Source organism: Ischnura elegans, chromosome 1 (genome assembly GCF_921293095.1).
Source record: "Ischnura elegans chromosome 1, ioIscEleg1.1, whole genome shotgun sequence".
Taxonomy (NCBI): Eukaryota; Metazoa; Arthropoda; class Insecta; order Odonata; family Coenagrionidae; genus Ischnura; species Ischnura elegans.
In genome coordinates, this window is record NC_060246.1 from 20,556,571 (window position 1) to 20,572,513 (window position 15,943).

The 15,943-nt window shown below is 40.6% G+C and overlaps 1 protein-coding gene across 1 annotated transcript in view; it reads left to right on the top strand.

Moving 5' to 3' along the window:
* The first annotated feature begins 3,851 nt into the window (after positions 1-3,851).
* The window catches only part of LOC124156660 (PDZ domain-containing protein GIPC3), a 64,372-nt gene continuing 52,280 nt past the window's right edge, over positions 3,852-15,943 (top strand). Inside the window, exon 1 of the mRNA XM_046531320.1 lies at positions 3,852-4,288. Within this exon, the coding sequence (XP_046387276.1) occupies positions 4,061-4,288 (228 nt within the window). The 5' untranslated portion in view covers positions 3,852-4,060. The remainder of the gene's footprint in view (positions 4,289-15,943) is intronic.

A 15,943-nucleotide genomic window follows, 5' to 3' on the forward strand; every position in this document is an offset into this window, starting at 1 on the left:
AAGCCAACATAGCACGTGTAATTGGAATAAACTCATCTCGAAACAATAGCCAACGAATGTATTATATTTTAGTGGTGTGGCAGGGGGTGGCAGAGTAGCAGGGGAGGGGAGCAGCAACTCCTCTTCACCCCCTCTCACAAAACTCGTAGTTCTGGACCTGAAACTGTGCCATTAGTAGAATCGTTCCAGATCATTCGTCAAAGATTCAATTTTCAGGGCCATCATAGAGAGTATAGTTTAACACTCCGAGGGCAAGTAGTGCAAACCAATGCCGTAGACGAAATGCTTAACCGTGAGTCACGAATAACGCTGACGTGCCTCATGAATATCATAATTAGAGATGCGTGAAAATCACAAATGCGATATAAATGCGATGTGCGCAAATAAATGCGACATATATGCGATTACTGGACTTTTATGATATTTTCACGCAAATTTGCCTTTTCGACGGCAAAATTCGTACATTTTGTGCCGAGCGCAGGTTAAATGCTCCGCCACACACTCACCGCTTAAAGCATGTGAGCGACTGGCCAGCTGCTAGTTGGCAGGGACTCTACGTGGCCGCGAACTACAAGTGGGCGCGGGAAAGCTACACCTCCGCCACTATATGTCTTATTCCTTAGTTTATTATTGTTCTAAAACATAAGCATTTAAAATATTCAGTATTTTGTCATGTAACCGTGTTTCACTACATTTTATCGTCATCTACCTCATTATGAAAATAAAAAATTAGACGCTACAAAATGCGATAAACTGTTATTGAAATTGCGATAAAATAAAAATGAAAGTGCGATTTTCTTTCATCATAATCCTCATAAAACCTTTGTCGTACGAGTAAAGAATGACATTTTGAGAGCCTGCGAACTTAGCAACAGTAGTTAGTGACACAGAGAATACTCTGGTAAAGTAACTGAAGCCTCGGCGGGTAAATGAGCAGTACGAGAAGGCCAAATCGTGCTCGAAGCTCACTCAAACAGTCCGCTACCTTGCCCATTCCAAAGCCCTGCGCTCTTGCCATTTTCCGGTGGTCCGCAGCCACATTTTTAGCGAAGACAACAAAATCGTTATTTTCATGCAGAAACACGGTTGAAAGACGTACTTGATCGCACGGTTGCCAGGAGTACGATGCAAACAATAACTTTTTTCATGATTGATTTTAAAATTGCAGTCAGAGCGGTCACTTTTCGGGAGGGAGGCCTATCACACTGAGGGTCGAGGAGAGAGGCCGGCGAGGATGAGCGAGTCGTAGAAAGGGTTCCGGCTTTGCGACCGTTCGGAGTGAGTACCACGCCCAACTCCGGACTTCCTACCCCAGAAAACGCATCTTAACCCTATAGAACCTACGTGACGTCATATGATGACGCTCGTAAGGGTAAATTAACCAATATCGATGATCACAAAATCTGCATACTTCACATCATGATCTTTCGTGTGCAAGGTGAAAATAAGTTTTCAAGGCTTACAGAACAACTTACAGAAAACTGAGGAGAGTTTGCAGTAACCAATTCAAGCAAATAATTAAAACCAACATTTATCTTAACAGAACAATAAGTTTCTTATAATAAAACAAAGTGTGTGACCCTTTGCGCTAGTCTATGAACTGTTTGTTAATTCCAACGCCGGGTTTTTTTACATACCTAAGTTTAATATGACTCATTACCCTTGAAAAAATAGAATTTATGTAAAGCTGTTGCAGTAAATTTAAAATGGTTTGAAACCTTCAAGAAATATGAAACGAGTGTAAAATCTGAATAAAGTTGTGAACAAAGGTTTTCGGGACTTGGACTCGATCCAACTCCCACCACCATCACAGCAGCATTTCAACTCCTCTTGACGACCGCAGCTATGTCTGATAATACGTAAAATACAAACCAACAGTGAAATCAGGTGCAAGTACGCAGCATCTGCACACGAAATAATCATTAAATCCAACATATATCGAAACAGAATGATTGATTTGCTAGTTATTTCTCCCTCTGAGTGCATGTACATTTACGTGTAAACGAAATATTTACTTTGAGTAGCCAATGGCAACAAAGGTAGTTAAGGAAACTAAATTTCATCTTGAAACAGAAGTGGGGCCACAAACTCTGTCCTAAAACCTTTCAAAGTGAAATTTACACCAAGGAGATGAATGTAAGAAAACACGCGTTTCTTAATTATTATGGGGATTCCCAACAGTCGAGCCGAATGCCATCGAATTTGAGTGTGAGTAAAAGTCTTTGGGGAATTTTTTGTAATGCTTAATGTTTCTGCAGAGGGTATTTAAATTTACTCGACTGCTGCATCAACAAATTTTTTATCAATGGGATAAATTTATGCTCTTCGTGCCATTTAAAATTTTACTTAAATACAAAGTTAACGAAGAAAAAAACTTAAGATATCTTTCTTATGACATCAAATCGCTTTAAATTTAAATTCAAAAAGAGCATTTTAGAAAGTTTCTTTCGATTATGACTCCTTCGCCTTTCAGTCACAGTCCTTTCTGTTTCGTCACAACGTCCAGCCTTAAAGGAGATTCTTCCACAATGCATCGATGATCCAGCAACGCACAGCCTTGGCTTAATCACAAAAAACTAGTCTGGGGGAAGACCCTTGATTTTTCCACCATCATTAAAGTGGATCTTCATGACGAAGAAGATGGGTCTCTTTCAAAAATGTATCCACTTAACTAATGGCGCCAAATTTAGGGATCGATCACAGAGTCTGCTTTTAAGAGGGAGCTAAATAATTCCACACGCACCCTGATAAAGCACTGATAAAATCTTGCATAAACTACTCGATCCACGGCGACATCTTTCACTAATTTTTTTAGCATTCTAAACCTCTCAATTTTTAGGTGTTGTGTTAAGTTTTTTGGGTGGTGAAAAATGGAATAGTACTTTTTAAGCGTTGATTCTCCACGTTTTTTTTGCATTTTTCAGTAGTGTATTAACGGATTGTATGATTTTTAATGTACCGGGCACCATTTTATTGACTCTTTTGTATGCATATTTCGTCTCAGCTGTACTTTCTTCTAAAACTTATAGTTTTCCCATAATAGCGGGAAAACCGATTTTTTTTCAAATTTTTAAAAAATAACCAGTGACCAGATTCTCTAGTGCAGAATATAACTGCTCTTGAGATAATACCTTCCACATTACGTAAATAAATGGTTTACGAGGTTTAACTATATTTTTTTCAAAGTATTGTAATGACGTGGATAAATCTCGAGTATGAAAATAAAAAGCTGTGAAGTACATTCGCGAAACGCCTAAGTAATCTTCATTAAGATAGTGAAAGAAAGCCTGCTTTGCAAAATCACGTTGATCCTTGCATGCATTTTTCTATTTCGGGCGGGGATCAGTGGCGTAGCCAGGGGGGTCCGGACCCCCTCCCTCCAAAATATAAAAATAAAATTATTTTCCTTCATAAAAGGAAACAAAATAATGAAAAATCACGAATTTATGAAATATTTATTTAACAAATGAAGTTTTTTCGATTATGAAAAGCGTTAAAATTAGTTTAAAACTTTCTACCTAGTACCCTATATTTTTTATTTTCCCCCTAGTTTCGGACCCCCCCCCCTGAATGAAATTCCTGGCCACGCCACTGGTGGGGTTGACCTCTTTTTGATACAGAACTACTTTTAATATACCTCTAAAAATTTATTTTATATTTTCCCCTTTAAGTCAATATTATTTGCTATTGTTGCGTACTGCGTACGAACAGCGGCCTATTTGAATCACCGCCCCCCAACCGCTCTTTTGATTGGGAGGTTCACTGTTTGCCCGGTAGATCGCACTGCCGTCCGTTTACGCCCCCAAAAGTTCTCTTGCTCACTCGAGCGCAACAATCGAGGGAATCAGCGGATGGTTCCACGCCGCGCCGTTGTGGCGCTGCGGGACAACAGAGAGACGACAGGAGGGCAGGTGTATACGCCGTCGTCACCTGCACGTCACGGGGATTTCGCTATCAGTCGGCGGGGGCGATATCTTCGCCTCCTTCTTCTTCTTCCTCTCCCGTGTGGGGCCAGTGGTATGCGGAGGTGCGGCGTGTTTATACCACGGGTGCAGTGAAGATGCCGCTCTTCAACAAGGCCAAGGGCCAGCGCCGCGAACCCCTCTCGGAGGACGTAGGCGCCCCGACGCAGCCGCCCCCGTCCAGCGACGGCCGCGTCCAGAAAGCCAAACTGGTGTTCCACTGCCAACAGGCGCAAGGCAGTCCCACGGGAATCATATCGGACTTCTCCAACATCAAGGAGCTCTACCAGCAGATCGCCAACTGCTATGACTTCCCACCGGAAGAGGCAAGTACCTACTTCCCTTCCTCCCAGGGGGCGCGCATGAGAGGGGGCCAAAAGCCCCCTTCCCCATAGAATGAGAAAATTTAATGGGCGTTCAAGCTGTCTACCGCCTGAAATTTGGATCTCTCGCAATACTACTTATCTATCTACCAGTGCAATCGCACATACTCAATTTCCTTCACTTTAACATCCATTTTAAATGTAAATTTTCATTTGAAATTAATAAACCCATATTTCATTGATCTTGGGCCTCTCCTGAAGATGTGATTCATGTACGCCGCTGCTGCTCCACTTAGGCCATTGTCATCCGGCACCCATTGTTGCGTGGCTGGGGGTCAGCGGCGTGGAGATCAGGCGGCCTATTCTCGTCCGCAAAGCAACCTCAGTTATCTCCGCACAAACGAGACCGAGATTGCGTTTCGTTCGTTACAGCGCTTGAATGTTAACAAAAAACAAATGTATGTCACCAGATAATAGCGACTTCCCTTAGATAACACCACTGCCGCAGATCCAGAATATATTGCCGGAGTAGAATATATTTTCAAAGCCTCTCACGCATCACTAAACGTTGAAACACAAATAATCATCACGGGCCCGTCGAAAGTCGCCCAATAACTGTTGGGAGGGTGCTCAGGGGGTCCACTTCACCAGCACCTCTCACAAGACTCAAAATCGCAATTCATAAAAATTATTTGAATAGAAGACAAGTTACGATCAAAAAGCAATGGTCCTCATTCAGCCACAGTAGCGGATACAGTAAAAAATTAAGGGGGGTGCAAAATATATCTTGAGTTACCTTTAATTTATCGCAATAAAAAATAATCATGTTGCATGCAATGTCTAAGAAAGTTTTGATTAAAGTGATTATACGTATATACAAGACAATACCATCTTATGATATAAGTAAAAAAGTTACAATAGTGGTTCTGCATTGTTCGGTAGGGTGGGCGGCCCCGCAAGGGAGGGGTGTGCGCCCCCTGCGTCTCCCATATGTATCCGCCACTGTTCAGCCATAGGCTTCAAACGAAATAAAAAAGTTGCAGCCCACTGTTCATGAGTTGGTGATAGTATAAGAGCACTTGCTCACTCACTCCTACACGGAGTGTCGTTCATTAAGTTGAGGAATCGCTCACTGCAGCGTAAACAACAACAAACCACGCGAGAATCTTCCCCGCATTATGATTCAATAGGCGTGTGGCGGAGACTGTTAGATCAGCTGCCCTTTACGTAGTAAATATGTGCGCTGGAGTGATTTGAGAACCAAAAATTTCTTTAACTTTTTATTGATCGGGGGAAACCCGGTCATTTCGGTGAAATATCCCTCTTACTTTTCGTATCTGTCGGACCATGAAATATCGTAAGGTTCTTTGGGCCGCCCTGACAGATCTCCGATCTAAATTGATCGAGCAATCTAAGCATAGCACCCAGCCTCTGAGTCTAGTGGTTCGCAGCTCAATTCGTACAAAAGTTATGTAACACTCTCTGATCGTTCCTGGCAGCTTTTGTCGAATCCCGCAGCATTGTTAACTACACGAATTAAGTCCTTCTGCGCCGGATGGTATATCGCGTATTCGATGCGCGGCTTGAAGAGTGTGAAACTTCACTTTTTTTCAAGTTCACTTTTTCACCCTTAACCCCTTCCCACAACGTGCTTAAAAATAAATAGGTTACATTTAATTCGACGTTTTGATCTTATGCACTGCAAAGCGGTCGTTTACGAATCGAAGTTCATTTATAGGATTTGGTCGATGGAAGGGAAAGTCGTGATACGACCAAAAAAGTCTTCCCTAATCGGGCATCCTCTCATACTTTAAATTTAAACATACTTTAAACGCCCCATTTTTCACGAGTTGTTGACGTAATTACCGTTCCAGTATATTTAACTCGTTCAGCGAGATCCTTTCATTGAGTGAAGGAATCGCACACTGTGTGTTAACGACAGTAAACCATGTGAGGCCCGGCCGTTGCTGGAGGTCGTGGAGTAATGGAAAACGCCAGTATTGAGTTCGTGACGTCATCAACTTACTTGAGAGAAGGATAAGGCTGACTTAAACCGAATCCTCAAAATTAATCGATTATCCCAGCTCTACTCTACACCATCTCGAAGCTTTTGTTGAGGCAGTAATCCTCTCGGTTGAGTTATCTTCACGTAGGCATGGATAAAACGTGTTTGGCAATGATTCTTCGCCTTGTGCCCCTCGTTTTGCGTCCATTTCCTCCACCGATAATTTTGATGCGTTAATTAATGTCTGACCCAATCTCCGAAAGCACTGCACCGTGGGGTCGTACTCACGGGGTGCACGGCCCGTGTCGACTCGTCCGTGACTCAAGCCGCGTCACGGATGGGCGTCTACTAGACCGTAGACACGGGTCGCCCACCATTGCCCACGCTCTCTCAATCTCGACTTGTCTGTTGACGCAACAATACAGCTGGCCCATCGGAAAATGAATTCTCGTATGCTCGGTATCTGCTATTTTCGTTGTTGTAAATTTTTATATGCATAAATTTGACGGGATATATCCTGTTCACGCCCGTGTACACGCGTGTCCCGTTACTCTTGTGCATACATAATGAATTTGTGTACTCTGAAAATCTCATTTTATTAAAAGTTACGCGTGTATGGATGGCAAAGATTAAACGTACGACGAAAAAACATTCATGTTTCCCCTTCAGTCATTCGCTCGTGAATGCATTAGAAGAAAACGCGGAAATGTTGTCTCACTTTTCATGGGTGCCTGACGTCATTAGAGTACCTACAGGTGTACTCCTTCAGGGAGAACGTTCCATTGAGGGAAGACAGCGCTGAAAAGTTTGTGAAAAAAATACACCTCGTGAAGCCGAGGAGTGGTTTAGAAGTGGTTACCCACTTGACGTGGGCTCGTGTTGTCATCAACTTATGTACAAAAGGGTTAAAGGCGTCTATTTATCGTCACGACTGGCTCAATGGATAAGCGAAGTAAACGAAATGATACAGTTGCATTTTTTTTCAAACATATTCACAGTAAATAATAAAATATAATTGTCAAACGAATCCATTTCACTTCGTGCGTATTATCTCCCGTTAAAATATCAGAGTTAATTCATGGGAACTTTTTTAAAGCTGATATACGCACTGCCTTGCTGGTTTACCGGTTAGAGCGACCGCGGACTAACGTAATGGGCTTCCTGGTTGAAACCCCGGTTGATCCTCTCAGACGGCAATCCTCGCAGTGAGGGAAAGGAACTGGCGCCCTGCCCTGAATACTGGAAACCTAAGCGTTTAGCTTGGTCTGGGGTGAGTTCTACCGTCGCCTATTCAAAAAGAGCTTTGGTTTGAAGGACTGTGTGGTGCACATCTCAATTTGTTCAAAGTCAAAATTTTCAAAGAAAAGAATGCCTTTTTATCATTTAATGCTGGGTTTTGTTAAAAGAATATTAGGATAGTGCGTCGACAGAGTGGGAGAAATTAGTTACTTCTCCCTCGTTAGACCCCATTTAGAATACGCTGCCAGTGTTTGGGACCCTCATGAAGAAGGCTTAATAACAGAGTTAGAACGCGTGATAAGGAGAGCTGCCAGGTATGTGAAAGGTATTTACGATAGTCTTGTTAGTGTAACTGACCTCTTAGATAAACTCGGATGGGAATCTTTGTCATACCGTACACTAAAAAAATAGACTAAACCTTTTAGATAAATTCATGAGCAGGGTATTTTCTAACGAAGTTAGCCGTATATTACGAACGCCAACATACTACAGAAGATCAGATCATGTAAATAAAATATGAGAGATTCAGAATGTCATTTTTTCCACGATCAACACGAGTCTATAACGGCAGCGTTAGAACTCACAAATAGATTAGATGACTTGTAGTGTAGCCTACTAACTTGTATTTACCTTAATGCATGTTTCTGAATTTGATTATTTCTAACAGCATGTGGTAGTATAATTTGTTAGTATACGTGACGTTTTTTGGACCGTGTGGTGTGCATGTGGAAGTCAAAGTGCTGAGAATTGATCACCCCCTGCCAAACACTCTGGGATGGCTCGCGGGGTATTATGCAGATGTATTTTGTCGATAATATGATTTGAACCCTTAATAAAATCCCTTGAAATAAATTAAGCAACTTGCGACAGTTTATTTACATCTGCAAACCGCCTTAGTAGGCGTGTGACGGAGGTTTTTTTGATACCAGCTATCGAACAAAAAAAGTCGAAAATGTGCACACGAAGTTCCACGCATCATTTGTGAAAGTCCATTATCGTTTGGTAGAAAAATTAATACTTATATACGTATGCGTTTCGTAAAATTTATCTACCAATTTATCTATTCCGTCGGACCTGAAAATATAGTGTGGATCTAAAACGATGTTCATCGTGTCGGGCTCATAGATACCTTTTCTTGATTGCTCAAGCAAACTATGATCGAAGAGTAGCCTCCTGAGTCTCCAGAGTCTCCCAGCATTATTCCTTCCAGCATTATTCTATTAAAAATCTGTTTAACGCTTTGTGTACGTCCGTAGTAGTTTTTGCGCGCGAAATAACGCCTCTCCTTTACGTGTTCATACGAAAATCTTACCACAACACGCTTGACGAATGTTAGCTTCTTCAGGGCTCTACTGCAAACATTTCATTTGTGTGTTCCCCACGATAGGTTGAAGTATCAATGGATTTCCTCGATAAGTTCGAAGTATTTATACACAAGTATTTATACCAAACCCAAGTCGGATCCATTTTTTATTACTATCTAGTGCACAATGTTTTAATTAACTCCAGTCATTGTAGGATCGTCTGATGTGTAGTCCGCTGAAAGCGGATTCTTTTGTGTTCTAATCGTGATTCGTTGGCTACTCGTCGCAATTCCTTGCGGTGCTATTCTGAAGAGCAAGGGGACTGCATAGCGGACGCCCGATTCCATCTCATAGAAGGTGCATTTCTGTTGTCACTTCGGTCGCATTTTAATGGGTTATCAAAAGTTCAATGCGATCCATTTTTTCTACACTTTGCATTATTATTTTTTAATTGCGAGGAATGGTATTAACAAGTTCTGAATTTGATAGATCACATCATCTTGTATATGAATTCCAATTAACACCCCTAATTATTCCTAATTTCCTCGTGAAAATAGGGTCATTTTGCCCGTCAGCGACGCGAGTGGCGACTCCTGAAAACATATTTAAATGCGCGGTGGGTGACAACACATTTAGAGGCCGATTTGAAAATGCTTTTTTGTATAATATCCGTGCTGAAGACGACCGCTCGATTGTTTGCGGCGCCGCCTATAATGGCAACCCACGCCACGTGGCGGGGAAATAATTCCCAGGGATAAGTCGACCGTTGTAGTTCTCTAATTGCATCGGCTGGCGCAGTGCTCCGTGGCTGGAGTATTTTGCGCTCCGAATTGTGTCGGGTTCACGAATATTACAATGGAGGATTCATCTGGAATCTCTCATGACGGTGTTTAAGGCTTGTCAAAAGCATATTGGTAATAATATAGATAACAAACATTGGTGGCTTTGATAGTGATTCATTGTAGTTATGGTCATATAAATGGGTTATAACGGATGCAAAAGAAAAAAAAATATGACACTATGAAAATGTTGTCAGATAGGAGGGTGGAATATAAAGCTGCGTCAAAGCAATCTTAGGATTCTTGACTTAAGATAAATACGATTTTTGACTAAAACTTCGGGTCGTCTGTAATGTTTCACTCTATTTGTGAGACATTGCAGAGTCATTAGTATACACGTTAGTTTATTAACTTTTATCCATGAGTTCATCCCATTCAACTGTGTATGCCCTTTTGTAAGGAGAGGCCTTTGTTGTCCGCCCCCCCCCCCTGCCTTTTACAATTAGTGCCCGCTTGTATGTGGGGATGCGGAATGATTTCCCCGCTCTCTCTCCCCACTCCAGTGTGCCCCGTGGTGTGGGTGCACTGATTGTCCACATCCGCGCCCTTCGCCAGAGACCCAAATGGGATACACCAATACATTCTCTTATATAAAGGAACGTGTCCCGACAAACGGACTCATTCGCCCACTCGTCGACGCGCAGCCCATACAATTGAAGATACAGCCACGAAATTTTCAGCACACATTCCTTATATCATTTTGTGGTGCAAAAAGAAAATATTTTTATGTAAAAAAATTTTGGAGTAGTTCTCATCCCATTAATGATTAATTTCTGAGTCTCTCATAAGAATGGCATTGAAATGCGTGCTGAGATATTTTTCCTCCCTGCCTGATGCATATACCCTGCGAGTCACCTCTAGGGTGTTTGGCATGGGGTAATCAATCACCAGCATGCAAATTGGATTTCCACTTGCACCCCACACGGTCCAAAAAAACGTAACGCATATTAACAAATTATACTACCACATTCTTGCAAAGGCAAAACCTGCCAACTTCTCCCTAAGGTTTTCTGAAAAAAAAGCTAGAACACACTAAACATGCTGTTAGAAATAATAAGAAAATTCAGAAACATGCATTAAGTTATGCATACGTTAGTAGGCTACAATACAAGTCATCTAATCTATTTATGAGTTCCAACGCTGCCCTGATAATCTCTTCTTGATCGTGGAAAAAAATACTTTCTGAATCTATTCTACGGTCAGTCTCTCTTATTTTATTCATATGATCTGATCTACCGTAGTATGTTAGCGTTCGTAAGATATGGCTAACTTCGTCAGAAAATACAATGCTCTTGAACTTATTTAATAGGTTTAGACTATTTTTCAATCTACGGTCTGACGGAGATTCCCATACGAGTTTATCTCAGAGGTCAGTTACACTACTATCGTCACGTACCTGGCGCTCTTCTTTGCACGCGTTCTTACTCTGTTAACTGTTGTAACTGTTGATGGGTGACATCCGCTCGTACTATAACCACGCAATATATATATTCCCCTCCCTTGTCACAACCTCTCTCCCACCCATTTCTTATCTTTATCGCTCAAATTCTTACTTTCTTCTGACTAACTATTGACAACACTCCCTTTCCAGCGAACATTAATCTTTTCCTCGCTCTTTAACGGCTGCATTCCGTCACCATAATGCTTTATTTCCTGATGAAATGGGCAAATTTTAGTTAAAAATTACGAAGACACTTGTTATGCTTATATCAATGTCAACTTAACCCTTTCTAACCCAGAGCTGCTTCTGGGAGAAATCAAATTTAAAGATTTTTCATGTTGAAAACTTGAAATTTTTTCGCCCAATCATAATTATCGTGGCAGCTAAATAAGTCTTCATTAAAAATTTTCACCAAAAATATAATGTATATTTCATATATTTCCTGAATAGAGTAAACAATTTATACATGTTTGACGTTACTTAAAAGCAACATTGGGTTATATTGGGTTAAAGTGTGACCCTGCGATTATAAGTTTCGTTTATCCGTCAGAATGATTAACATATCGCCGAATGGTGAATTCAGATAGAGTTATAACTCGAAGCATGTACTAGTAAAGTTAAAACTGCAGCGATATGCACTTAGTTGCCTCTTAGTCACCACTATAGTGTATGGCAGGGGGTGAGACTACTCACCAGCATGCGACAGACGCTCCTCACGCGCAGAAAATGATTAAAAATTATACATTAATAAATTTAACACGTGCAAATTCATGCAGGTCGAGTAAGCTCCCAAAAAAATATTTATCGCTTCGTACAACACAAAATATAACGCAAATATACTTTCATGTACATCTTAACTTTGCTAACGGTTTCCAATTAAAGTAGATCTATCCGTGGAAAGTTGATATCACTCAACGTTTTTGCCGCGAAGAAGTAAATGTTGAGAAATTCAAAAGAATTAGATGAAAAAAATTCTGTAAAAATACAAAAATAGATTCGGAAAAATTCTAGTTGCAGTGCTAAATAATATTTTAATTTGATTGTTTCAGATTGTAGAAAAATTCTGTGATAACTAAAAAAATACCACGGTGGTAATTGCAAAATTAAATTTTAGGATGCGATTTTTGTCGAACACGTTCGCCTACCATTTAGAGAATTTTTCTTAATCTGTAATCTATTTATCGTTAAGCTTATCTCCTCTGATACTGACGTCGTAACGCTAATCTCTATGAAGTTCCACGGCGCGCCGCCACCGTCAATGGTCCATTTCACCACTTTTTTAAGAATTAAGAGACCTGTATTATTCCATTTTTTCGATCCTCAGCCTACTTGTCGAGCTATCCAAGACGAAAAATCTGCAGCCTCAATCCTTTCACAGATAATCTGATGACGTAATCAACTCATGATGGAAAGAGTACCGCTTTCGTGTTTTCATATTTAGTACTTGCGAAAGAATGTGTGAATAATTATTATTTTTTGGTTCATAGTAAGTTACCTTTCTCATCTTTCTAAAGAGTTCTTTCAAAAAATTGCTTGAGTGAAGGACCCCTTCGGCCTCTTGAAGCGCCCATCTTGGATATAGTTAAACTTGGATATATTTTTCTCGGGTTTTCAGCCGGTTGAGAGCATCCATTTTCTCCAATGTTTCGAGGCCCTAATGACGAGGAACGTGTCGGACCTCGAAACGTAGGAGAAAACGGACACTATAGCCCGGCTGCAAATCCGAATCTATTTTTATGAGTCTGACACCGGGAAAGTGCCAGACCTTTCTTCATAGTTAAACTTCTTTAGAATATGGTAATTAACATCACGACACCGAAATGACTCATTCCTCCCATTTATGCGTATTTTTAATGTTCACTGGAAATAGGGGAGGTGGTAATATGGAATGGACAATGGGGGCAATTTCAAGGAAATGCGATTACGGCCGCACGAAGTGGAAAAAAATTATTGTCCTTGGCGAGATAAGGTGTAGGTGCCAGGTGCAGTATTCAGTTGACCTTGAAAGCTGAATTTACGGGAGGAGAAGAGGCCGAAAAATACCAATTCATTTCTCTGACCGCGAGTGTTAAAATAACAGAGAATTATTTAGTAGATCACTTACTTCGCTGTCACCCATCGCGCTTTTGAATGGGTTTACTATAGTCGCCACTCATGGCGTGGAAGCTTCAACTTCAACGCTTATATTATCAGCTGCGAGGCGACTTCTCTTTTTGAGGAATGCTTCGCTTGGACCAATGACCGCTGGCTATTTCCTTTTCGCTTCGTCCATCGTTGGTCGCTTGGCAACCCCAGTAAAAGGACTCCTTCAACTCCTTGAATCTATTGTGTCCCAGTTTCTGGATGGTCTTCGTCTCAGCTATTCTACTGCCGACCAATACTTCTGTTTTCGTTTCATTGATGATTTTCAACTTTAGCGTAGTCATTATATTTTCCATGGTTAATAGAATTTTCTTCAGGTCTCTCTCTGTCTCTGCTATTACTGCTGTGTCATTGGCAAATCGCAGAATGCTAATATTTTCACTGTGTATTTTCAATCCTGATACTTTTTCTTTCAGTTCTTGGATAGGTTTCTCAATTAACTCATTGAGAATCATTGAGACAGAGCACACGATTTTCTAACGCCTTTCCTTATTCTTGTTGCGCGGTTGAATCTATATTTTATCACAGCTAATTGTTTTTTAAATGGATATTCGGTAATTCTTCGTTCATGATAATGCACTCCGATTTCTTTCAGGATTTCGAGCATTTTATTCCAATCCACGTTATCCAAAGCCTTTTCTAAGTTCACGGACTCTATAAATGTAGGCATTCTCTTCTCTAAGCAGCCGAATGGTCAATACGGCTTCCCTTGTGTCTTTGTTTTTCCTGAATTCGGATTGGTCTTCATCCAGGAACTCCTCTGCTTTCCGCTGTACTATATTTTAGATGTTTCTTTTGAATATCTTCAACGCGTGAGTCGGTCCGAAAATCTGCACACCTCCTGTCTTTCTTCTTTTTTTTTGGTATAGGAACTTTGATGTTCTTCTCGAAGGCTTTTGGAATGTTTCCATTTGTGTGCATTTTGAAGATGGTTTCGTTGAGCTGAGTAAGTTTGAAGCTGAGTTTCCTTGCATTTTAATAAGCTCGGCAGGAATGTGGTCGATTCCGTATGCTTTATTCATCCGTAGGTCATTTATTGTGACGTCCTATTCGGATCTTAAGATTCAAGCTCCCATATCATCCTACTCGACTTCGTTTTCCTCTTCAATTATTCGCTTTCTATTATTTCCGTTGTGTAACTCTACCACGATTTTCTTCCACCTCTTTACTCCATGTTCATTTTTAATCAGGAAATGTCCGTTCTTGCTCTTAATGGCATTGCATCATGCGCTCAACTCCTTGAAGTGGCTCGTCACTAATCTATAGGAAACTTCTACTTTTCCTCGTGAGAGGTTTTAATCCGCATCTTCGCAGGTATTATCCATCCACGTTTCTCTAGCTCTCCTCGCTTTGCGACTTAAATCATAACTTATTTTCTTTTATTTAAGTTGTCCCTCTTCTGTTTTAGCATTCTTATTCTTTCTTCTTTCTCCAATCAGTTCTACGACTTCACCTGTGATCAATGGATATTACTTGAAGCTTTTCTTCTCTCAAGAATTTCTTTTGCCGCCATCTATAGTTCTTTTTTAAAGTCTTTCCAGCAATCTTCGACTGATTTCTCGGTAACATACTTTTTTTATTTTACACTCTTCTGGTTGTTAAAATGATAGCATATGTCTCTATTTCACTAAAATACATTAATTTAAATCTTCTCATGTTTCCTGGCATTTTACGAGTGTGTCTTCTTCCTTTATGAGTCGCCAGCAACCTCCATATCGTATTTCGAGCAGAATTCCAGTAATCTTTCTCCTTTTTCACTTCTTTTACCTAATCCATTTTCTCCGATAATTCTTGAGTCTTCTCCAAACTTCTCAGGCCTTCTTCAACGGCAGAGTTCCAATCTCCCAAAATAGTAAGATTCTCTTCTCCTTTTTTGCCTATTAAATTACTTCCGTGATGTCCTCGTAAACGCCTTCTACCTCTTCATAGTCCGTCTTTGGCATCTAAACTTGTTCCAATACGGTATCTTCCGGTTTGTTCTCAATTATAACCGTGACTATTCTTTCGTCTTACCGCAGAAAGCTTTTCATCCGCATTCCGGCGCTCTTTCTCAGCATTATTCTGACTCCAGCGTTGCCATAAAAATATGCAGTGAGTATAATACTGCAGCAAATTTCCGTCTTCCGATCACTGAATGTCGCTGATACCTAGCAAGTCCAAGTTAATTCTTCGCATTTCCGCCTTCAAATTCTCCAATCTTCTGTGAATTTGATATAGTCCATTGATATTTTCAGGCCGTATATTTTAGTTCCTTTTCAATATTTATCTGAATTTAACATTTAATAATCTTGCCCTCGTCTAATCTCACGGGCAAAGTGTTTAGTCAAGAGTTTCATGATTACAATCGGGCGACTTATAACTGGCGACTCCAGAGCTCAATGGAAAAGTTGCCCATTTCTGATGTAACGCCTCGAAACATTATACTAGTACCAGTCTTTTTCGAACCCAATAGGGTATTAAGCAGAAGAACAGCCCTTATTTTTTTATATTTGGGAAAACTTAGGTATCCCTGTCTCAGAATAATTTAAATGCAGCTTATGGTCACGTGGTGAAATTTAGTTCTAAAATTTTTAGTTTTAAAATCTCTAAAATAACTGGAAAACGTGCCCCATGGACCATGAGAAACCTAAATTGAGTACTTTGTGAACGGAAGGAGCATCATCACGATGGACATTTTGAAAAAATGAG